This window comes from Megascapheus bottae, chromosome 5, assembly GCF_031878675.1.
Source record: "Megascapheus bottae isolate mThoBot1 chromosome 5, mThoBot2.hap1, whole genome shotgun sequence".
Classification (NCBI taxonomy): domain Eukaryota; kingdom Metazoa; phylum Chordata; class Mammalia; order Rodentia; family Geomyidae; genus Megascapheus; species Megascapheus bottae.
Genome location: NC_143513.1, coordinates 40,476,541 through 40,502,131, shown reverse-complemented (window position 1 = coordinate 40,502,131; position 25,591 = coordinate 40,476,541). Strand labels below are relative to the sequence as shown.

General features: G+C 36.6%; 1 protein-coding gene across 3 annotated transcripts in view; it reads right to left on the bottom strand.

Annotated features, from left to right (window-relative positions):
* Positions 1 to 1,284: 1,284 nt before the first annotated feature.
* Kmt2e (lysine methyltransferase 2E (inactive)) overlaps positions 1,285 to 25,591 on the bottom strand; it is a 90,150-nt gene continuing 65,843 nt past the window's right edge. For 2 of the 3 annotated variants that reach the window (XM_090332942.1, XM_090332943.1), the window contains 14 exons: positions 24,486 to 24,750; positions 23,031 to 23,129; positions 14,492 to 14,656; positions 13,877 to 14,185; positions 10,230 to 10,484; positions 9,732 to 9,876; positions 8,942 to 9,192; positions 8,566 to 8,622; positions 7,880 to 8,443; positions 6,641 to 6,924; positions 5,525 to 5,613; positions 5,304 to 5,429; positions 5,046 to 5,143; positions 1,285 to 4,256 (listed from right to left, as the gene is read on the bottom strand). In XM_090332942.1, coding sequence (XP_090189068.1) covers positions 2,733 to 4,256; positions 5,046 to 5,143; positions 5,304 to 5,429; positions 5,525 to 5,613; positions 6,641 to 6,924; positions 7,880 to 8,443; positions 8,566 to 8,622; positions 8,942 to 9,192; positions 9,732 to 9,876; positions 10,230 to 10,484; positions 13,877 to 14,185; positions 14,492 to 14,656; positions 23,031 to 23,129; positions 24,486 to 24,750 — 4,231 coding nt within the window. In that variant the 3' untranslated portion in view covers positions 1,285 to 2,732. The remainder of the gene's footprint in view (positions 4,257 to 5,045; positions 5,144 to 5,303; positions 5,430 to 5,524; positions 5,614 to 6,640; positions 6,925 to 7,879; positions 8,444 to 8,565; positions 8,623 to 8,941; positions 9,193 to 9,731; positions 9,877 to 10,229; positions 10,485 to 13,876; positions 14,186 to 14,491; positions 14,657 to 23,030; positions 23,130 to 24,485; positions 24,751 to 25,591) is intronic. The other variant, XM_090332944.1, reaches the window with a different exon arrangement.

Below are 25,591 nucleotides of genomic sequence, written 5' to 3'. Positions count from 1 at the left end.
CTATTGCCATGAGGTAAAATGTACCTTCCGTTCATTTAGGAGATGTGCATGCTAAATGTTTCTAATGAAATTACAGGTTTCCATGTAGATTGTATGGCCGATGGTGGCTGTAGACCATCTTGCTATTCACGGTTTCTGTAAGAACCACGGTTCTCTAAGAACCACTGAGTAAACTTATGTCTTCCTTATACCAGGGCAATGAAATTTGTAGTTCTGGGTCATGTTGAAAAAGAAAGAAAATTGTCTAAGTTTAAAAATGGTGGTTATCCTTAGGGTAGAAATAGCCTAGTTTAACAATAGAAACAGATCTTCTAGAAGGAATATGCATTTGTAGTAGGTACCATATAGTTTTAGCAGATTCTTGGTGACTTGTTGAAAAATATATATAAGATAAAAGAGAACAGTTGGTTATGCCAAACTTCATATGTGTGTAGCTCCAGCTCAGCAATCTTAGTTGAATGTCCTACCTTTCCCTTTCTGTGATCCACATGAATTCTTCATGAAAAATTACAAGCAATAGGTCATATACTGAATTACAACAGATTTGGAAGCCTGATATCTGAAAACTGGCAAATAGAACTGTCCCCAAAACACAGAGAGGATATGATGAGCTTCATTAAAAACTACTTGCTCCTCTTATACCTGGACCACATATAACTTAACAGGATAAAGTAAGGAAATTTTCCCTTGGAGTAGAGGACTTGTTTCTACACATGAAATTATTAAGTTACACTTTTTCTCTTTTTTTTTATAATTCAAGTTTGGTAGAAGACAGTATATGACTCAAATTTAGTTATTTAATAGGCATTTTACACAAAAGTTTCTGTATACAATCCTTGTGTAGTAAGTCAATTTGAAACTAAGGAATTTAAATTTTTTAAAGTGTAGTCCTTTCAAAGAGGGGAATGTTGATATTTCATATATACTAGTTAACTTTGTTCTATGTTTCAATCGGGTTGAATGATGTAAAGCTATTTTTTTTCTCAGACAAATATTTCTTTAGTGACTGTAATAAGTAGAATTGTGTTTGTTAAGTCTAGGATGGCTTGACTTATGTTCTTTTAAAGACAACATGAAGCTGATTAGGACTGAACCCTAAATGAGTTGTAATAACATACCATCATTAGCTAAGTTTCAATGAAAATTAAAATGATAAAACATGACTTAAAATACTACCAAATCTCATTCAGTCATTTTTTAAGTCTTATTTACTTTTTCTTGATGCACAAGATTTGCACACTGTGCCCAACTTACGTCAAGTATTTGGACGATGAAAAATTAACAAACAGTGTCACTGCTATTGGATTTGATTATTACTCCTGAGAGATAGAAGGCAAAGGCTGGGAATTTTTGTTTTTGATTTTTTTTTTAAAGTAGACCTAGCATTTTGTATTTCAGCAATAAAATAACTCACTTAAGAGGTCATCTTCATTTTGAGAGATCTAAGGATAATGCCTTTTTCCTTTAGCTGTATAGTACCCAAACTAAATTTAAAGAAATAGATTTCCCATGACTTAAAAAAGTCTCATAGCTACAGATAGTAAACATTACAGTTTTCAAATCAGTTTTGATTTCAGTCATGTTCTAAAATGTACAAATTAAGACATTCCTATGTATTGCAAACTATTTCTTTTCAAACAACTGTTGTAAATTGCAATTTTGTTACTATTATGTGTTATGCACTAGTGGTTTGGTTTCATTTTAAATAATGTATATATACTTAAGTAAATTTACATAGCATGACTGTTTTAAGTAATTTCCAGTGGCTTTTGCTCCTGAAAAACAAAAAAAAGTAGGAACCATTTTAGAGAGTAATCGATGGTAGCCTCTAGCTACCATTCAGCTTGAGGTAGAGTAGTTGCTAAAGGAAATTGAAGGTTCCTTCCTCAGAAATTATTCCTTAAGGTTTATATTAAAAAAAAAAAAACATTTAAGCTGTCCCCAATCTTAGAAGTTGTAGAGCACAATTTGGTAAAACTGACATAATTGTGATTTATTAACATGAATTAAAATGCCCAACCAGTGCTTCAATGTGACAGTATATTTAAAATAAAAGGGAAAGTAAAGGCCATATACTGTACTACTTTTCACAAAGATCACACAGTTTTGCAAAAGACTTGTCATATGTACAATGCTATATATCAAATGAAAAAAGCGTAAGCAATTATATACGCAAAAGAAATGCAGTATTTACAGTTTGCCAGGAGATTAGAAATCATCTATACATTAAATTACATGTTGCTTGCAAATAACTGATAAACAAAAATGAGCCATGTCCACACCAAACTATAAAAATCTGTATTGCATTTTATACCTAAGATGCACTCACAGAACTGACCCCCCCCAAAAAAAGGAAATCCTCAAAAGTGCTATTATTAGCTGTGTACTTAATGTATAAAATAATACAGAAAACATTCACTAAATGAATTCAACTGCAACAATAAAATTTAAAGATCATGTAGCATCAGATCTACTGCCAGAAAAACAGCTGGAATGTTCACTTATAAAATAAAGACACCTAATACTGGCTTAACAGCACATTTCTTAAGGAATTTTAAAAAACAAAAAAATGGGAAAAATACAATGGAAGAGCACTGGTTTTTGTTTTTGTTTTTGTTTTTGTTTTTTATACAAAGTTTCATGTACAAGTTTTAAAAAGTACCTTAATAGGTACATATGAAATATACAGTTTATCTTACAGAACATTTTAAAAAATGTTATTGGAGTCCATTTTAATGCCACCCCGAACCATGGTAATTGTTCTGAAATGTTGGCGGCACCTGTGCTCTGTGAATTGGAATCTGTCCAGGCACTGGAGATACCTGCTGAGGTCCTTGCACCCCATGTGGTAGGGCCACAGAGCCAGGATGAGGACAGAACCCTGAAGCAGTAGGTGTTGGAATACTGTTTGGTCCTTGGGGCTGGAGATGAGGACCTGCGACTGGTAATGGACAGTGTGGTCCTGTTCCCGAAGGCTGGTGCTGGGGTCCCGGTCCCAGAGTGGTGTGATGTGTAGCTTGTGAGGGATATGGTGGTACAGCTGGATGAGCAGTTGAAGGAAAAAGTGGAGGTCCTTGATGAGGTGGGTGGTGTAAGGCTTGACTTGATGTCGTGTGATGCCCAGAAGTCAGAACACTGGAAGGAGGTGGTGGAGGTGGAGGTGGGGGTGCTGAACTGACCACATGCTGGTGTTGTGCTTGTAGACCTTGGAGTCCTGTGGTGGGATGGGGTGGTGGGTGGTGATGAGGGGCAGGACCAGGAGGTGGAGGGGGTGGTGGTAAATGATGCCCAGCAGTTTGAGAATGAATATGTGAACCAGGGGTGACGGCATGAACTGGCCCTACCACATGTGCTACAGAGTGTTGTTGAAGGGAACTGGGCTGCTGTACAAGGTGGGGTCCTGGAGCCGGTGGTGGTGGAGGCGGGGGCGGGACCACAGCAGCAGCAGTTTGATGATGAATGGTAGGGTTCTGAGAGGGCAAAAAATGCCCCGGAGTTACATGGTGTCCTGGAATTGATTGCTGGCTTGTGCTGCCAGGAAGTGCTTGATTTGGTCCAGATGTAAACACAGTTTGTTGGGAAAGACTACCTTTAAGCTGATTATAATTCTGAAAATTTGCAGAGGGCTGCTGGTTTTGATAATAAGATGAGGACGAAGGAGGTGGAGGGGGTGGTGGGGGTGGTGCCGCGCTGTTCAGACTTTGTTGGTTAAACTGACTGTATGTTGCTGAAGATTGTCCTGAGGGTGTCTGTGTAAATAATGCTCCAGAAGTTGCCTGCTGGGTATTAGCTTGAAGATTCTGTGCTGCTGGATAGAAATTTCTCTGAGGCTCTCGCTGAGGGGTTCCAACTTGAGGTGACTGTGAATGATGAGGCCTGAAGGGAGATCCTAACTGCTGTGAAGGAGGCTTTGGTGAGAGATAACCATGCTGCACAGGTGTGTGAGGCGTGGAGGACTTAGGAGGGTTTTCTACATGAGGTGACAGAGGACAGTGCAACTTGGTTGGTGCAGAAGGCAGCTTTTGGGGAAGGTGCTCAGTTGCACTGCGAGCATGGGGCTGAGGAGGAGGAGGAGGAGGAGGATGGTTCTTTGAAAGTACTGGGGTGTTATTTGATGGCTGTTTTTGTTGGAGCTCTGTTTTTAGGTGAACATTCTCAGCTTCTGATACAATAACTGTCGTCTCCCAGTGGGGATCTGATTTGGGGAGTGTTTTCCCGTGTGGCTGAGCAGGAATTGTGGGTCCAGGTGAACCAGGCTATGAAGAGAAAACAAATAGGATAATAAACTTAAGGAAAATGCTGTGTACTTTGAGGCTTACTAATTTTGTTATTTATGAGTTTTAAGCATTAACTTTAAAAGGGCAGCTATAGTATAGATTTGAAAGAAGTCAGTGATTGAGGCTTGAGGCTTTGAAAGGTCAGTTTTTCAGTATATTGGCCACGTTTTGGAGAGTAAATTTACATGATTCTCTAGAAGAAAATTTGAAGAAATAATGGTCTTGAAATTTAATCTTCCTTTTCCTTCTCCACAAAAACAACTGTCTTTGGGCCTTATTGGAAAAGAACATTATCTAATGACCTTTAACATTTGCCTAAAGTTTTCCATTCCATAGCTGAATGTTCTATGCCCAATGTTAGGATAAAATGCTTTTGGGTTAACATACTTGCCTGCCTCCCTCCCTCATATTAAGTATTCCATGCCGTATCCAATTATCCTATCTTCATAGGCCAGAATGGACATTCCTGTTAAATGAATGTCACTAAACTTTTGTTTCCAAGAATTAATTGGCTGGTTAAGTATTTCATGAAAAGGAGATGTGTTTCTTAGACACTTATAGAAAAAAGGTGGAACTTTAAATAGAAAAGATCACTGAATTTTAGTAAGTTGTGTCACACTTCAGTGTGAGTAATGACAATGATTAAAACTATACACAAATGACAAGTGTCCAAAAATCACATACAGATACTTGATACAGTAAAATCTGCCTGCATCTTAACAAAATTCGCTTTTCTAAATGACAACATTTAAGCATCAATGTTATCACCTTGCTCGTTTTTGAAGGGCTTTTACAAGTATTTTGCGAAGTGTCTGGGGATGGACATTCATTTGGAGCTGTGGGTTCTGGATTTTCAGGATCAGGATCTATAAAGAAGAAGAAACAATAACATGACTAACCCCGCCTTTAGTGACATCACAAAGCAATGTATATTCTGTCAAACTTTTTTTCTTAAATAAGGACTCTTTTTCTGATTTTAAAATGGTGTATAAAACAGTAGTCACGATAGGTCATCTGCTTACTGACCTTCTGTAAGTTCACTGAAAGAAGGTACTAGGCCCTTAGTGTGCAGCTGGGGAATGTGATTTGAATGAGATGAAGGTGAAGACTGAACATGATTCGGTGAACATGAGACACATGGTGATTCTCCCCCTAGAGATGAAGCAAGCAGACCCAAAGGGAACATTAGAGCTTACAGAGGACAAGAGAGCGATTAGCCAGTTCCACTTCTTAACAAGCTTACTTACCACAGTCTTTATCTTTTCGGTGATCACTAAGAAGTAAGGCTCTCTGATAGCTCCTTTCTCTCACTTGTTCCACCGAAGTGGAGGCAGTCCTTTAAGAAAAAGTAAAATCCTAAAGTCAAAGAAACTTCTTCCAGCTAGATTATATTCTTTGTTCTTGGATGAGCAACACATCTCAGACCAAAGATTTTCCTTTACTGAGAAAATGTTGCTTTTGATGTTAAGCTTTGAAAACAACTAATTTTCTTTATTTTGCTAAGTGGGATTTTTATCACTACTAATTTTTAAAATATTTTCATTATCTTTAAATAACTAACATATGGGGGGGGGGCAGGAATTTGGCCTACCGGTAAGAGTGCTTGCCTAGCATGCACAAAGATCCAGGTTCAATTCCTTGGTACCACATACATAGAAAAAGCCGGAAGTGGTGCAGTGGCTCAAGTGGTGGAGCTCTAGTGGTAGAGCTACAGCCTTGAGAAAGCCAAGGATGATGCTTAGGCCCTGAGTTCAAGCCCTGGGACTGGCAAAAACGAAACTAATTTATGAATACTGTGTATCTTGGTCAGTGTTACCTCTTTAAACATTCTCACCCATCCCTTTTTATCTCTGTTTCTGAAAAGAACTTTAGAAGTTCCTTAGTGGAAGAGGAGGAAGTTGAAGAGAGTGTACTAACATTCAACACGGGTAGCTTCAGGTTACTAAAGGTAACAAAATATGCCCCACAACAGTTGATTTAAGATTGTAACCTCTCAGGGAATGCATAGCTTTCTGCCACTTTGCCAATATCTATCATAAAAGCAGCTGCTTCTATTCCTACTATAGAAACACTAAACTTGCTTCTTCTTCCAAGAATAATTAACTAGTAGGGCTTGGTAAAGAAACCATAAGAATTTGCTTGTCATAAATGTCCTTTAGAGAGGAATATTTGCATGAAAAACATTTTTTAAAAAAGGAGTTAACACAATACTTTTAACATTAAACATACAGCTAACTTAAAACCTTGTCAGCAAAGAGCTTTCAAAATTATCACGATCTGCTTACATGATCAACAAATACAAAGAAACAGCTCACTAACAAAGGCCTTTTCTTTTGAGTGGAATACTTCAAAAACAGGCTTACCATTGAACTTCTGGCTCATTCTTCTCATTGCCAGTAGCTTCTTTAACAGGACAGTGATTGCTGGTTTCTTCAGTAGCATTATAGATTGCAGCTGGTATTGGTAAAGGCAGGCTAGGAGTGTGTTCTGCCTGCTCCCCGTTTTCACTACTGTGGACACAAGCATCACCATTGCTGCTCAGGTTCCCACTTGCTTGAGGTGATATACTAACCAGAGGAAAGCTTTCTGACTTAGAGCCACTTTTTCTAGCTTCACGTTGTCTCTTACGGTACTCTAATAGAGAAACCTTAAGCAAAAAAAGAAAAAGCAAACCTTTTATTCTTGTCCCAAGTTGTCATAATGACTTCATTTTTTATCTAAGGAGAATTACTATATTTATAACAGGAAAATTATAGTAAATAATCAGATTTTCAAGAAATAATTAACAATTATCAAATGCCTACAATGTGCCAGGCATTGTACTTAGATGATTTACATACATTATTTCATTTAATCCTCACAACAACCCTATGAAATAGGTATATTATAATCCCCATTTTACAGATGAGGAAATTGAGTAACTCACTCACTCAAGGTCACACAGCTGGTGAGTGTTGGAGCCGGGATTCGAACCTAGGTCTTACTTGAAAGCCCGTGCTCTTTCCACTATACTACATTGCTTCCCAAAAGTTGCCAACTGGACTCTGTTATAAAAATTAAAAGCACACATCACTAAAATTCTTTGACTTATAAAGCAGTAAGTCTATTAACAAATTAAGTGTTTTAAGTTTCTCCTATTCCTGTGAAATAGGCATTCTAATTGTCTCAAGGGAACTTACATATTCAGGTACAATACTTATATTAGTATATACTTTCCAAAATAATTTTACATCCATACCCTACATAACATAGGTATTATGATGACAAGAGGCATTTCTTCTATATATGGCTGCCTGTTCAATGTAAGATAAGAGAAATAAAAATATAAATATTGTTATTTAGGGTTTTTTGTAATTGAGGAATCAAAATTGTTCTTTTCAAAAGTTCTTATGAACATCAAGAACTTGTCATATCATTAGAATTGTACTTTGCTATAAACATTTTCTAATTAATGAACATTTATAAAAGTTCAAAGTGTACATAAAAATTTTTTAGGGTCTATAAATTAAGAATGCCTTACATGATACATAACTACCAAGGACACTTAAGAGTAGTATGAAAACAATGACAATTAAAATGACTAAAAATTGTTAAAATGTAACCTTTTTCTTTTGTGGTGGATTCTGGGGTGTGCAACTCCCGTCGATCAAATTGTCATTAACAGTCCGTCCGAAACCAGAGACAAGCCCATCTTCAGAAGTACAAAACACAGCTGTTTCCATAAACATGCCTCTAGTATCATCCTGCATCAGGCACTTTGACTCACTTATTCGGAAGCCTCCTCCTACCTCCAACTGATGTGAGGGTGTCAAGTCCCTCAAGTTGGAGTTCACTGAGAAATTAACTCCTGTTCTGTCAGGACTCTTTACCCAGGAAGAATATAATGTCCCCCGTCCAGGGTGAGTGGAGTCCAGTTGGGTGTTAGGCTCAGTCCTGTCATGTGCAGGTGTTTCCATGGTTTTATGTAAGGCAGCTGGCTCGACTGCATCGAGTCCCAGTTGAAGGTCTGACACAGATTCCTTTTCTCCAGGACACTGCCTGTTGACTTCAGTCCTATTCCTAGGACTGGTATAACCAATAGTCTTTATTTCTTGCAGACCCAGCTCAGTTAAATTGGAATTTCTAAAAGGCCCCAACGTTAATATGGTTGAAGATCTATCATATCCCTGTTCATAAAATTAAAAAAAAATAACATTTTAAGATGTATTTACTTCAAAATCTACCAATAATTTCTACAAAATGTATTAGAGGAAAAATAAGCTTTTTCTTTTTTAAAGTAACTTCTTACCTCTTGATTGTAAGTGCGTCTCTTTATTTCTGGAGAACTTTCGGGGGAAGAAATATTCTATACAAAAGGAATAATCAGAATTGAAAATTAATGGCTAATCTATGATCTTATAGAAATGAAAACTTAAAATGGAAAACTACAGAGACTTTGTTTTTAGATATTGTTGAAACCTGCTTAATTTCTATTCCCCAAGAAGATATACAAGTCACTCTGATACACAGTCTCTACTGTGTGATGCTTACGATACTTATATTAGTACAAATAAAATTGTCTAATATAGACATATGTTCCCAGTGTTCTCTTTTAGAGTGGGGAAGAGGGTTAATAAAAAATATCACTTAAACCCTATTTCCTGGGGTTAATTTCTTTTTCTCACCTCAAAGTGCATGGTGTTTCCTGGTGTACCAGGAGTTACTGGGGTAACTGGTGAATATATGGGTTTATAACCATTTCTATACGTTTCATCATCTGATTTTATCCGTGGAGGAGTAGCAAATGACGGATCCGTAGGAGTGATATCAGCGTGAGTTGGTGTAGCATATGGTGAAGGAGTAGGTGTTGATGTTTCTGAGTAAACAGAATCTAGCAACTGATAAAGTCTTCGTTTTTTTAGTGGTGTGGTTAAATCTGTTGGTGAAATAATAATCTATAAGAACTAATACTGCTGATTTTTGCTAAAATCTGTAATACTTTACATTCCAGGAAACATAAAACATCAACAATTTTACCCTAAAATTAAATTACAGGGTTTTAAAAAATAGTACTAATATAGTTATCTTTCTGGAAACTCGTACCATTGCTCCAAAATTAATTCCACTGTTAGCAAGCAATACACTGCCCAAAGATATATATAAAGAAATATTACAGATGTCGATGTTAGTCTATACAGATATTGATGTTAGTCTAACATCTGTCTCTTCTTTTTGCATCTGTTTGAAAATAGCAAGCACCAAAACCCTTTGGCTAAGCCTTTACAAATTCAATCCCAATCCCAGCACACACTGTATTACAATATGGAGGTTTGAGTCTGGCTTTAAGGAAAAAGTTAGAAGAACTGAAATGGGAAAAGGTCAGTGTGCTTGTAAGTGTACTGTGCCTATTATAAAACTATGATATATGTCCTGTCACATTCTTAGCATTTAAAATAATATTGAAAGAAATTTTACCTTGAAGTGAACAGCTATCATTTAATAGCAGTGGATTTATATTTTCACCATTGACTGTAGGACTTCTGGATCTTTCTTGACAGGGTGAATTAAATCTACGTAAAATTGCTGAATTTTCTTCTTCCAAAGCTTGTTTCAGCCATCGCTAAGCAAAGCAAAAATTTAAACAGGGATTAGTTTATATAACCTATAAAGGCAGTGCTAATTCCAAAGCATTTCACTGTCATGAATGGTGGTAAAGAATGGAAATTTGCCTCAGCATAGACTTTTTTTTTTGGCCAGTCCTGGGCTTGAGCTCAGGGCCTGAGCACTGTCCTTGGACTTTCTCAAGGCTAGAGCTCTACCACTTGAGTCTCAGCACCACTTCCGGCTTTTTTCTATGTATGTGGTACCGAGGAATCGAACCCGGGTCTTCATGCATGCTAGGTAAGCACTTTAACCACTGGGCCAAACTCCTGGCCCCTCAGCATAGACTTTTATATTCAAAGAGAAGTTTACCTTTTTGCATGAACCAGAAATATTTTCAGTGGGTTCTTTTCTTCTCCTTTTTTCTGAAAGGAATGGTGAAGTAAATCTAATATAATGTTTAGGAGTAGAGTATACATGGGGACTGTACGTGAGACCTGGCAAAGAATTGAGCTGTGTAGCTAACACTTCAGGATCTGTAGTTATGCGTAGAGGCCTTTCTGAAAGGCTTTCTGAAGATTTTCCTGTCTTCTCATTCTTCTCACTTAACCATTCATTGACCAAGTGCTAGAGAAAAGAAAATATTGGATCACTATATAGGTGACTGCACAGAATCTCCTTTTCAAATCAAATTATATACTCTTATGTCATCTAAAATGATAAATTAGGCAATTTTAAAATCATACTTTTCTTTACTCATTACTGTTTTTTTCTGATAAAACTACTTTCGTAAAAATTACTTTATGTAAAGATACCAATCTTTTCTAATATGATAAAATCTCAGAGATATGTCAGTACCACAAACCCTAAGTATAAAATATTTAGTTCATTAGAAAAAGTTCAATGTTAGTAATTTTTCCCACTCAGAATGCTTATTTCAGTCGCCTGGAGATAAGGTACATATACACGATCTCACACTCACACACACACACACACACACACACACACACACACACACACAAAACCCGTCAGCATTGACAATTCCTTATTTAAAAGTTTTGAAATATCTCTTAAACTTGTTATGAGTTGGAAATTTACATAATTTTTAATTGTTTATTCTTTGATCTACAATGTATATCTTCACTAGTATATTCACTTTGATATACTAGTAACATTTTCTTTGCTATCAGTATGTACGACATGTTTCTGTTTACCAAATAAATGCTAGCAACTTCATATTTTAAATACAAGTTGCAGAGAAAGTAGTATATATGTGAATATGTACATTCCTATACAAAAGTATGCATACATATAGGCACATACAATCCTGTTTCCCAGAGGTAACTCTGCTGTAAACATTTTTTGCATCTTTCCCTTCCCTTTTCTTCTATGTGTGTAGAACTACCTTTGGCAGGAAAAACAATGGAATGTACTGATGAAGATAGGAAATCTGGAATCAGGCTTCCAGGGGTAGGTCCTGGTTTTGCTACTTCCATTGTGACCATGAGTTATGTAACTTTTCTAATATCTCACTCTTAATCTAAAAATGGTCCTAATAGAAGTCCACAGTACAAATAATGTTGTGAAGATTAAGGAAACACACACACACACACACACACATACACAGCTTTAAGAATAGTATCTAACACTGAGGAAGTTCTATGTGTTGTTAAACTGAATGTAACTTTTGGCATTATTTGACAAAACTGTGTATCACGTTATTTAAAATCTAGTGCTAGACCAAGTGCTTACAACATTATAAGCAAAACTTGAAAGTAAAAGTATTTTTAAAGAGAATCAGATATGATATAGAAGTCTGCATCTGAGACCACCAGTTTAAACAAGCACATAGTACCACAACAATTGAGTCATTTAATGATCAAAAGGCAAGGTTTATCTGATATTATATGTTAAATTTCTGAGAAAGTTTCATTTTTTAAAATTTCAGTGTTTTGTCTTTTCACATTACAAACAAAAGTTAAGCCTTTCCAAGGTGGGCAACAAAAAAACAAAAGAACTTTATTGTTAAAGCTATAAGTTTTCTTGCTTAAGCTACCCGGTGCAGTCAGAAGATCACAGACTGAATCAACCATTAGAAAGCTTAAACCCTGGCCAGAAATTTGGCTTATTGTTAGAGTACTTGCCTAGCATGCACAAAGACCTGGGTTCAATTTCTCGGTACCATATACAGAGAAAAGCTGTAAGTGCTGGGGCTCAAGTGGTAGAGCATTGGCCTTGAGGAAGCCCAAGGACAGTCAGTGCTCAAGCCCTGAGTTTAAGCCCCAAGACTGGCCAAAAAAAAAAAAAAAAAAAAAAAAAAAAATCCTAAACCTGTGATATTCTGGCAAAGAAGATATAATTCTGGGTTTATACTAGAAAAATATTAAATATACTTTTTCATGGTTTACCAGTCTGCCTAAAACCTATATGGAATTAGGTAAGAATAAGTACTTTGTTTAAAAAGTTTGGGAGAAAGGTAATATGTATGATCTCAGATTGCCTAAGGATCACAACTTAGACCTCTGTGTGCTGTAATCAGTGGGAGTACAAAGCAGCTTCATGAGACTGCTATTATTTCTGAGCTAAAAAACCTCAGGTTGGTTTAATTCAGTGAAATTTACCATAAACTGCTTAATATGCTTTAGTTTTCTAAAGATTTTTTTATCAATTTCATCTAAAACTATTAGAATATTCCATTGAAATCAAGTTTATGTTCAGTTCTTATAAATCTACATGCACAATGAAATTTGTAAAAAATACAATTAAAAAAAGGCTTAGTGGTAAAGTACTTGCCTAATATTCTAAAGGCCCTGAATTTGATCCCCTGCACCAGAAATAAGGACACAGATTGATGGATAGCACATCACAAATCAATTTCAGAGGAATGTAACTTTTGTGTATACAGTAGGAAATGTTATCTAAAGCAATCCTAAATTGTAGCTAGGCTCTGGTGTCTTGTACCTGTAATTATAATTATTCAGGAGACTGAGATAATGAGTTTGCTGTGCAAAGTCAGCCTGGGTAGGAAAATCTGTAAGACTGAACTACAGTTAACCAGCAAAAAAGCTGAAAGTGGAGCTATGGTAGCATGGTAGTGTGGTTAGCATGCTAGCCTTGAGCAAAAAAACTCAGGGACTCCTAGGCCCTGAGAATCAAAACCCAAGACTGGCACTTTTGATATGTTGACTTGTCTCAATAACCGAATTCCTAGTTTTGAATTTATCATTCTTCAGTTTAAAAAAATCTGCAAATATAAAAATAATGCTTTTCAGCCAAGCGTTGGGTGGCTTATGCCTATAGTCATAGCTTATCAGAAGGCTGAAATCTGAGGCTCATGGTTCGAAGCCAGCCTGGGCTGGAAAGTCCATGAGAGTCTTATATCTAATTAACCACCACCCCCCCCCCCCAAAAAAAAAAAGCTGAAAGCGGAGCTGTGTCTCAAGCTCGAGGACAGTGTTCAGGCCCCTGAGGTTCAAGTCCTAGGACTGGAACAAAAACAACAAAAAAGATGGCCTTTAATTTGGTTGTGGATGGAATTCTTTTTTCTTTTTCTCCTATATGAGGATGCGGCCTGAACTCCAGGCTCTTTCTGGACATTTTTGCTACAATACTCTACCACTTGAGCTACACCTCCACTTCTAGATTTCTTGTTGGTAAACTGGAAAGTCTTGATGTTGGTTTTATCTATCCCGGCTGGTCTGGAAGATTTATCCTTAGATCTCATCCTCCTGAATAGCTAGATATACTGAATTTTTTTCCCAGTCCTAGGGCTTGAACTCAGAGCCTGATCACTGTCCTTGAGTTTTCTCAAGGCTAAGGCTCTACCACTTGAGTCACAGCACCACTTCTGGCTTTTCTTTCTGTGTATCAAGGACTCAAACCTGGGTCTTCGGGCATGTTAGGCAAGCACTCTATATATTAGGCCAAACTTCTGGTCCTATACTGAATTTTTCAAATGTCAATTTAATATCACAAAATATTCATTGTGAAACAGTTCTTAACTTTATTAAGAAGCATACCTTCTTTGTTTTGGGGTACCTTGTAGGACATTTATTAAGTGCTGGGACTTCAGTTTCAGTAATTATTTCTGCTACTGCAGTTTCAGTTTCGGGTTCTATTGCAAGTACAGTATTTTCAATATCATTTTGTTGTGATGTAACTTCAATATCAGGAGAGGACGGCTGGATATCTGAACACATGCTGACAGTTCTATGTCTCCGACGCTGCTGTCCAATGTGAGTCCTACTTCGAGAAAAACTTTTTCTCTGTTTAGTTCTATTCACTTTAGCAGGTGTTGGCTTATTAGCAATTTCTTCTTTTGCTTGTTCCTAATTGAAAACACAACACAACAGAACTTTAGATATTATAATTACCATATCTCTTTGAGTATAATAGCACTAGTCTACTTTAGAAACTAACTTTCATAATTAAAGACTTTTATACTTCAAAACTAACAGGTACAATCTCATGTTTCAAATGTTAAGTTTCCCAGAGCATTGGAAAAATGCTAATGTCAGGCTTTATTAAAAATTCTTTATAGGTGGAGAAACTGAATTGTTAATGGAAATTTTATTGAATACTTAAATAAGGTAGAAATATTTAATTCTAGAAATGAAATTAGACCTGAATAATACCTGAATAACCTCAGCATCACTGATATTTTGTGCCTCTTTACATTCCGTTTTAACTTCAGTTTTGGCTGTGCTGATCCTTTCCAAAGCTTGTTCTCTTCTTTTCTCTCTTTTTTCAAGTCTGGCAAAAGCTTGCAAAATTGCTTCCATTTTCCTTTCTTCTCTTGTCTATGAAATTTAAATTTTAAGTTAGACAATATCATTTCTGTGAAGTAAAAGTTCTAAACTTAAAGTGTTCGATATACTTAAGAAACAATTAGTGTGACTCAGCAAAATAAGTCTATTGTTGGTAGAAATAGTGGAAAGCAATACCCATTCAAACATCTGGGTAACACCTGTTATTATACAAAATAAATTTCATGAAAGAAACACTTGTATAATTGAGCATTAAAGATAAGGCTAAAACCAAACAAAAAAAGCTTAAAAACTATCTTGCTTTACCAAGCTGAAAAAAATCACCTTTAATATAGAAGCCAGCCTCTAAGAAAAAAAAATTCAAAATCTGTAAGGTTGAAATGATAAAATTGAACTTGAAGAATAAATATATTATTGCTATATTATAGTGTAAAATCTTTGACTCAAGTCTCTACCAGTCAATTGACCCTAACAAGTTAAACTTTCTGTAATTTATAAAATATGGATAACAATACTTACACTTCACTGGATTATTACTGAGTTCAAAGAGAAAGTATATCTGGCGTTTTCACACAGTACTTGGAAAATGGAGAGCACTCCGTAAATTAATTATTACTTCTATTTTAGCCCTCTAGCCCTCCATTACAATTCTTTCAAGGCATTTCTCTACCTTCTGCGCTTCCTTTCTTACACTGACACTTCAAGACAGGGACTGAGGGAACAGCAAGAGTTCCTTTCAGCATCAGTTCTCTTGGATAGAGAACATTAAGAGCAAGACTCAGAGCCTTGACCAGAGGGTCTGGCAAATGCTTCAGCTCAACCAGAACCAGGAAGCACGTCCATCAACTGTCCAGTTCTCCAAATGAAAAGAACCAGGTCCTGAGGCTCAGATCCACTGTTCTTTCCTCCTTCATTGTCATCGATGTGGGGAAGAAAGAAAGAAAGATCAGAACTCAAGGTCTGGCTTCCATTATCTTCTCCACATTGGAGGTTTAGTTTCAGTAGCTATCAGCAGAGATTCAAACACACCTACACTCTGAAAACTACCAATTAACTCTTCTTTATTACAATTAACAAGGGAACAAAATAAGAGCCAACAAAATTCAGCAGAGATACTTCCAAAGTTTCTCATTTTTACAGACAACTGCTATACTCCAAATTTGACAAAATGTTATCCTCACCCTCTTATTTTACAGGCAAGGAAACTGAGGTCCAAAGAGGTAAGATTACTTGTTCATGGATACACAATCTGCATCTTAGCTCTCCTGATCTGGGACAGGTAATCAAACCCTGAAAAAGTAGCATAGTAAAAGATGATCTAAATTGTTCACTGAAACTTACAAATTTTAAAGCTGAATCCCTTCATTAGATAATTTCAAATCTGATCTATTCTGTGTGTGTTGTGTGTGTGTACTGGTTCTGGGTCTTGAACTCAGGATCTGGGTACCATCCCTGAGCATTTTTGTTCAAGGTTAGCGCTCTACTTTTGAGACATAGCCCCACTTCCAGCTTTTTGTGTGCGGTTAATTGGAGGTTAGTGTCTGAATAATGCCTGAGCATTATTCACATTGCCATTCTCACATCTCAGCCTCCTGAGCAACTAGGAACAAGCCTTGAGCCACTGGTGTCTTGCTCTGATCTTTTAAATTATCTTACTTGATACCCTTACATTATATGACTAGCTCAGAAAACATTATTTATGTCAGGGTTTCACTGAAACTCATGTTAGAAATGTCTCATCTATTGCATCTGATCTAGGAAGAAGTTACATACTGTAGACACTTTTTAAAACTTGGGGAAAGTATACTTTCCTAGAAGAAATAAACTCTTAGCAAGAATCATGTATGTAGAAAACCAAGGAAGATAATGTTTATATTGTGATTATTTTGAATTTCCTAAAATTTTAAATTTTATGCCAAAGGAAGTTTGACAAAGAGTCCAATCTTCCTTTACAGTAGTAGAAATGAGAATCATGTAAGAAATTATGTTATAGAGACACATAATCATTCAACTAAAAATAAAACACTTGTAAATAGCACAACTAATTAATAGTTCTTTATTTAGATATGGTTTATAAAGTTTTAGAGCTGGTTTAGAATCTTAAAATACAATATGGTACATTGCTGAGGAAAGCAAACTCATCTGCATAATTATTAAGCAAGTTTTCTGGCTCCTAATTTATAGTTCTTTCCAATTAACCAGTGACATGTTATATAAAGCTTAAGTTTTCCCACATACTAAAGTCATTCACTGTGTAAGAATAATTCTGAAACCACTAGAGATTTCTAAAAACTTTAGCTCTGTTTTATCTTAAAACACACAAATGTTTTGGAAGGCAAATCTGTCTAGTTTTCTACATAGATAAAAATCGTAAGTATATATCTACTTTAAATTCTTGAAGTTCATGTCATTCAGCTTATATATTTATCATTGCATCTAATGTGTTTTTTGACATTATAACCAGGTATACACCTATTTAATGAATGAAAAATATTCCACCATTTTATAGATAATAACAAATACAAATTTTATAAAGTTTGAGAACATTACAGGTAACTAGATAATTAGAAGAATGTGGGGCCCCAAATTCTTCTAATTCTATGGAGAGCAGACTGTCCATAGTTTTTAATATTTGTGCTTGATATAGTTATATACATCACAGATTACTACTAGAGGAGAGAAATTACTACTGTTTCCTGAACATTCTTTTCTAAAACCAAGATTCATATCAAGCCATGGCTCTATCCTGAGCCCAAGACTACTTTGTGAAGAGGAATAGTTTCTAATATAGATTTATATAAGGTTTCCTTTCACAATATCACCTAGTTTAGACATATTATTAATGTGGGAGTCTTAGGTGATATATATATATATACACATATATGTAAAATATATATTTTATAACATTCTTATTTATGGCTCTAGAATAGTAAATAAGAAAAGAGGTTTGTTCTATAATATTCCTATTGAAGTATGGGGCATTTTGAGAATTTTTATTCCAACTATGTCCTTCAGAGTATAAATACATTGAAGTAAAAATTTTAACTTTATAACTTGAACATTGGGAGAAGACAACCTTTTTTCCCCTAAGTTTCCTGTTGAGGGAATAATGAGATCCGTAGGCCAGGGGCTGGTGGCCCATGCCTTATAATCTTAGCTGCTCAGGCTGAGACCTGGAGGATCTCTGAAGCCAGCCCATAAAGGCCTGAGTTGTATTTAACTAGACAGCAAAAAGCCAACCTGGAGGCATGGCTCCAGATACCGAATTCAAGCCCAGGTAGCAGCACCCCCACAAAGAATATACATCAAGAATGCTGGCATGGTGGCTAACACCTGTAATCCTAGCTACTCAGGTTGCTGAGATCTGAGGATTGAGGTTGAAAGCCAGCCGGGGCAGAAAAGGACCTGAGACTCCTATCTCCAATTAGCTACTAGAACATGGGAAGCAGGGCTGTGCCTCATGGGTAGGGCGGTAGCCTTGAGCTGAACAACTGAGACAGTGCCCAGGGATAGGGTGGTAGCCTTGCGCTGAAGAGCATAGGAAACAGTACCCAGGCTCACAATTCAAGCATCATGACCCCTTCCCCCCAAAAAAATTTCTGTAATAAAGACTAAGAGTAACGATTATATATAGTATAGCAACTAGGGAATGGGGGAGAACTTCACTGAAGAAATGTCAGTATTTTGAGTAATTTGAAACTAAACCTTCAAATTTGTGAATACCCTTAATCTTAAGAGGAAATTGTCTGTTAGGTGGTAGGGAGTGATAAACATAAGGAAGGCATCTAGGGACTTCTGATTTGTTTTTTACTTTGCTACCAAATAAGCTGCTCCTTTCCTCTTTGTAGTTTACTTTTAATTAAAACAACAACAACAACAAAGGCTGTGTGAGGCTCTGGAAGTGTGCTCTGGGCCTGGAGTAGGTAAAATGCAGGGTGTGAAACCTGGTTACCAGAGAGAAACCACCTTGTGGTCTTCTAATTCTAGAAACAATTGCTAAATTTCAAATTGGGGGATGGGACAAGGACCTCACAACTGCCTTGAAGGTAAAGAGAAGCCAGAGCCAAACTATTAAGTTACTCTACACTATGGTCTTAAAATGGGGAAATTAAAGATTCCTTACTCTGGGAAACTTCCTAACTGGAAATGAGTGATTCAGGTCTATAATCGTAGCTATTCAAGGATTAGGAATCAGAATCAGTGGTTGAGAATCAGATCTCAACCTCTTGAGTAGCTAGGATTATCTTTAAGCCACAAGTTTCTAGCTTGACCTCTCTTTTACATAAAAACACTATACACAATTTATGTACACAAGTATACAGAAGTATATAGAGATCAGACAACTTTGCGGCTGGGAGCTGTAACCTAGTGGTAGAGTGCTCAGCTAGCATGCACAAAGCCCTGGGTTGGATTCCTCAGTACCATGTACTCAGAAAAAGCCAGAGCTGCCAAGTGCAGTGGCTCATTTCTATTTGTAACCCTAGCTACTCAGGAGGCTGAGACCTGAAGATCAAGGTTCAAAGCCAGCCCAGGCACAAAAGGACCTCAGACTCTTATCTCCAGTTAACCTCTAGAAAATGGGAAGTGGGGCCGGCTCAAGGGTAAGGCAGTAGTAGCCTTGAGCAGAAAAGCTCTGGGACAGAGCCCAGGCCAAGTTCAAACCTCAAGATTGGCAAAAAAAAACAAAAAACCACCTGTGCTCTGTTATTAAGTGGTAGAGTTACTAGAATATGATATGGAGCTACAACATCATGTATTATTTAGGCTTCCTCTTGGTTTTTGTTGTTTGTTGGACTTACATTGGGACTTGAGCTTGGCATAGAGGCTGTCCCTTAGTTTTCTCATTCAAGAATAGTGCTCTACCACTTGAACCACAGCTCTACATCTAGCTTTTTGGTGGTTAATTGGAGGTAAGACTTTCATGTGTTTTTCTGGTTTCCAACTGGGATCATCAGATCTTAGCTAGGATTATGAGTGTGTTCCAGTGGCACCCAGCCTACTTTGACATTCTAGGTTGCTTGTGCACTGTCTTTTATGAAAGCATCTCTAAAGCAGTCTCTTTGCATTCTTTGTTCATCAGTACATTAAATGGCTCTTAACACTCAGATTTTGGTTATATGGAAAATTGGGTTTGTATTGCAGAAATCATGTGTTGTTATGTGAAGACTGGAAGCATTTGAAGATCTTGGGAATCCAATTCATTTCAAGGGAGCTGAAACGAATAGCCTCACTTGATCCATTTTTATTATCTAGTACTGCCACGCCACTAATTACTTATTCATTGGTAAGAGACGTTGAAGTGAATTTCTTGATTGAGTTTAACTGGGTTGGTGGAAGAGCAGTGAATTCAGGATTTATTAAGCAACACACTTAGTACTTAAGCCATTCCAGAAGTCCTTTTTCTTTTAAGTTTTTTTTTTTTTAAGATTGAGTCTCATGTTTCTACCCCCGCAGGCTTTGTATTGCTCTTTCCATGAAGTTCACATAATAGGTGCATGCCACCATACCTAGCTATTGCCTGACAGAATCTTCCAAACATTTTTCTTGGACTGGCCCTGAATTTCCACCTTCTGAGTTGCTGGAATAGAGATGTGAGCTACTGTGTCCAGTTCTAGTTTATGCGTTATTATTTATTGCAGCACTAAGATTTGAACTCATAGCCTTGAGCTTGCTAAGACAAGTGTTCCCACAACTTGCATTGAACCCTAGTCCTTTTGCATAAGTTTGTTTTCCAAATACAGTCCTGGCTTTGAGTGTGTGTGTGTGTGTGTGTGTGTGTGTGTTGGAGAAGGGGGATCAGACAGTGGTTTGCTTACTTCCATCCTGAACAGCTATGATTAAAAATGTGTCACCATGTCCAGCCTGACTTTTGAAATAAAGCATCCTAAATTTGCTCAAAATTGGTCTTGAATGCAGATCCTCCTATGCCCACCTCTCAGGCAGTTGGGTTTACAGGTAATACAAGACAATGTTCAGCAAAATTATTTTTATAGATACCTCTCTGATGACAGAGACACAGTACTATCATTTTCAAAAGAATAAGGCCAACAACCAAAATGCACAAATCCACCAAAGCAATTAAACTAGCTTGTTATTTACATAACTTTTTTGCTTAAACTACAACAGGACAAATATTTTTGAATTCCCTGATTATATCTGGAAAATCTGATAAATATTCACACTTATTATACTTTCTAATGGTGTAGAAGTCTGTCTTTAAATCAGGTTGGACAAGTTTTAGTCGGATTTAGGTTTCTGATTCCAACTGCTGATGTTCATCTGACCAAACCACATGGCAAAAGCTAAAGGCTGACTCATAGAAAAGAATTTCAAGACAAAATACTAATGCTTTGGGAGGAAAAAAATCATACTAATGCCTTAAAAAACCTAGGATGTATGCATACGTATTCTGCTTGCTTGATTATATGCAAAAAATTTTATAATTCAAACATCAGGTCAAATGTAACAACAGACATAGTAAGGTTGAAGTCACTGAGCAATATAGATGTGCATAAAAATCTCTTAAAGTTTTATTTCCAATTCTTTCAAAATACTAAATTATTTTTTATATATACGTTTTTACATATATGTTTTTATATTTACACATGGCTTTATTCCCTATTCAAAACCTCAGTGTCAGATATCAGTATGCATATGCTGAAATGGACATAAAAGCTTTGACGTATTTTTTATTTTTTATTTTTTTTGCCAGTCCTGGGCTTGAGCTCAGGGCCTGAGCACTGTCCTTGGACTTTCTCAAGGCTAGAGCTCTACCCCTTGAGCTTCAGCACCACTTCCGGCTTTTTTCTATGTATGTGGTACCGAGGAATCGAACCCGGGTCTTCGTGCATGCTAGGCAAGCACTCTACCACTAGGCCAAACTCTCGGCTTATTTTGTCTTAATATAATGTACTACATAAGCAGAACCAGAACCAAAATGGACGCACAAGTATGTTTAGAAAATATATACATTTTCTCTATGAAGTTTTAACATAACAAAAGATCTCAGTTTTCTGAGATCTGGAAATAAGGACCTTGTAAATTCTCTTTTTCAGCAAAACAGCTTGAAACTTGGACTACAAGTATGGCTTAAGTGGGAGAGCACCTGTGTCTGCCTACCATGCACGGGACCCTGAATTCAAAACCCCCATATAGTTTAAAAAACAAAAACAAGTAGCCCTATCAAAACTTTTAAATAGAATGCAATCTTAATTTCACAAAGTGGTCAAAGCTAGTTGTATGAGAGGTTCCTCCTACCAGACATGCATCCCATATGAAAACAATGACACATTAAATTTGTCTAAAAGTAAATAATCCAAGGTGGAATGAACAGAACATTATTGAAAATCTGTCCAGAAAAGTTCATAAGTAATTTGGGAAGAACAGTAATTTAGGTATAATTCACTCTTTAAAGAGTCAATATAATTCAGAACCAACCTCCTCCTCTATAACAAATCACTGTTTACCTCTATGTTTATTTTATTATCACGCCTAACCTGTCTAAAAGAAATCCTGAGGCTAAGAACAGTCCTGTATTGTTTTCACAATTATGAACAATAATGATATTTTGAAAGGATTACCATCATAGTGGTGATAAAGACTGAAGTTCACTAAGCTAAGAAATGCAAACATATAAAGATCCCACCCCTAAGTATATGACACATGAAATTCCATGGAATATAGCATGCAAACATGGGAAACAAGTATAAAAGCAAAGGGAATGAGGAAAACCTACAGTTTGTAAAGCCCTTTTCAAATCTTAGAGCCGTAATCAAAGTAGAGCATACTTAATTGTATCGATGCTAATTGATTTTAATACACACTTTTTTGTAGTGCTGGGCATAGAACCCAGGACTTTCTACATGTGAAGCAATTGCTTTACCAGTGAGGAGGTACTCAGACATACCAATGATTTTGATGAAATAGTTACCTAGATTTTACAGACAATTTACATGCAAATACTAGGGTCAAAAAACCTAAATTTATTTTTAGGAAAAACTTATTTTATAATAACATAGTACTAGATTACACATAAGAGGATCTAAGCCATACAGGTTATTTTGGTTTTGCTTAAGCCTTTTATTTGCTGGAATTGTAGGCTTAATAATGCACTTAGCTAATGAAAGACATACTGAGCAGTAATTGTGGTATTAAAATTTATTAATGTATCTCAACTTCAGAAGTTAATGATTTTTAAATGTCATACAATGTCTACACCAGTAAGAATAAAAAATGTTAGTGGAATTTGTTTAAATGATGATGACAAAGCAAAAAATAAATGCTCACTGTGATACTTCAAAGGAAGTGAGAGCCATGTAAAGGCAACCACAGTTAATCCTGGAAAGAGCAGCTATTATGAAGCCTAAAGACTTGGTTGCAGAAAGCAACTGCTGCCTTCCCAACTTACCATCTTCCTTTTCCTTTCTGCAATCTGCTCCTCTGATTCCATTTCTACTTCATTACTAACAGGTGTTTTTTCTTCCATGTCATCAATAAAATCTGGCTCCTAAAAGATGAAAATGACTTTAGGAACAATAAATTATTAAAACAGCCTTTAAGCCAGTTGCAGTGGCTCATGCCTGTAATCCTAGCTACTCAGGAAGCTGAGAGCTGAGGATCTCGGTTCAAGGCTAGCACGGGCACTAAAGAACGTGAGACTCTTATCTCCAAGTAATCACCAGAAAATTGGAAGTGGCATTGTGGCCCAAGGGGTAGAACTGAAATGCTCAAGAAAATGCCCAGCCCAGAGTTCAAGTCCCCACACTGACCAAAAAAAAAAAAAAAAAAAAATCTAATCTCAAGTAATTTGACAAATATTATAAACCTACTTAGAACTGTGATTAAAAAAAATCGTGGTGTAGGGCTGGGAGTTTGGCCTAGTGGTTAAAGTGCTTGCCTAGTATGCATGAAGACCCAGGTTCGATTCCTCGGAACCACATACATAGAAAAAAGCCAGAAGTAGTGCTGAAGCTCAAGTGGTAGAGCTCTAGCCTTGAGAAAGTCCAAGGACAGTGCTCAGGCCCTGAGCTCAAGACCAGGACTGGCAAAAAAAAAAAAAAAAGAAAAAAAGTTCTCAAAAGAAAAAAAATCATGGTGTAGTGAAATATGTTTTCAAAAATTCTAGTCTAGCTAGGTGCTAGCTAGATTAATGATACTCTAGCTATACAAGAGGACCAAGGTTCAGAGCCAAGCTGGGCAACAAATTGGAGACACTCTTGTAATTAGCAAAAAGCTAGTGATGGAGCTGTGACTCAAGTGGTAGAGTGCCACCTATGAGCAAAAAAGCAAGTGTGTGAGGCCCTCAAGCCCTGGTACTAGCACCAAAACAAAGCCCCTACAAATAGTCCAGATTTTTATTAATAAAACATTATTCTTAAATATGTAGCATGACCATAGTTTCTATTTGTCCCACATCCAAAAAAAAAAAAAATCACCAATCTTGGAGATATAAAGTGGTTCAGTTTAAAACTTAGGAAGTATTCCTAGAAGACAGGCCCTTATTTAATGAGCAATGCTTGACTTTCACATTTTAATGGTCTGTCTGCCTAGAGTATATATTAAAATGTCCTTCTGGGGTAGATATTTATAGGCCAACCTGTATCCCTTAAGTTTTACCAAATCTTCTTTCAAAAATCTTATTTGTGTTGATTAGACTGATATGACTACTTGTGTTCAGGCAGATAAGGAAATTTTTTGGTTGGGACTTTAAGAACATTTACAAACATAAGTGCTTTAGTAATACCCTCCCAACAAATAACAGAGTGAACTAAAATAGTGTTAAAATTTTTACATTAAAAAAGATGCTAAAATATGACCTTTTCCTTTTATTAGTATAATTTTATCAAGAATCAGTAGTTTGTACCTGATTATTTGATACTGATAGTCTCAGTGGAGAAAGCTTTCTCTGTTTCATTTCTGGGCTTTTTATTTTATTGGTTGTTCCTTCACAGTCCAAAGTAATATTCTGATTTTGTGTATCTTTTTCTTTTGAAATATCTTTCTCTTTTTTTCCTTTTTTTCTTCTTGTCTCATAACCACTATTGATGTTTTCTGTGGCTTCTGAACTTCGTTTTAGAACAGGGCACTCTGGATTTTCTTTGAGGCATGCACAGTCCACCTTGTATTTACTGGGGATGATAATCAGATAAAAATTCAATATATAAAATGAAACCAGGAAATTCCTAATCTATTTTCAGATGCATATAAGATTATACGTAATTTCAGAATTATAACTAATCCTTAACTTTTTATTAATTTACATTCCTGGTAAGTAGTATAAAACAAATATTTTCTCATGAAAGCGATGTATTCGACTTTTTTGTGTGTGTGTCATGTGGCTTGAACTCCACTTGGGCGCTGTCCTGAGCTCTTCAGCTCTAGGTTACTGCCTTACCCTTGAGCCAAGCCCCACTTCCCATTTTCTAGAGGTTAACTGGAGATAAAGAGTCTCAGGTCCTTTTGTGCCCAGGCTGACTTTGAACCTTGATTCTCAGATCTCAGCCTTCTGAGTAGCTAGGATTACAGGTGTAAGCCACAGTGCCTGGCCTTGACTGACTTTTGACCATAGACTGGGTAATAGGTTACACAGGAACTAAAATTAAAACACTATCTGTTAAGGGAAAATGCTGCTGTATATTATATTGAAAAAAATTAAAGCAAAAAATGTGGCAACTTCAGTGGTCTCAGAGTGTAATAAATTACCTAAATAAAAATGCTAGGTTTAGCTAGACACTGGTGGCTCATACCTGTAATCCTAGCTACTCAGGAGGCTGAGATCTGAAGATCACAGTTTGAAGCCAGTCTGGGCAGGAAAGCCTGTGCGTGTCTTATCTACAATTAACCACCAAAATGGAGCTGCGGCTCAAATGGTATAGCACTAGTCTTAAGCCCCCCAAAAGAACTCTGGCCTGGGTATTGGGTGTTGTCCCTGAGCTCTTCAGCTCAAGACTACTACCCTACCCTTAAGCC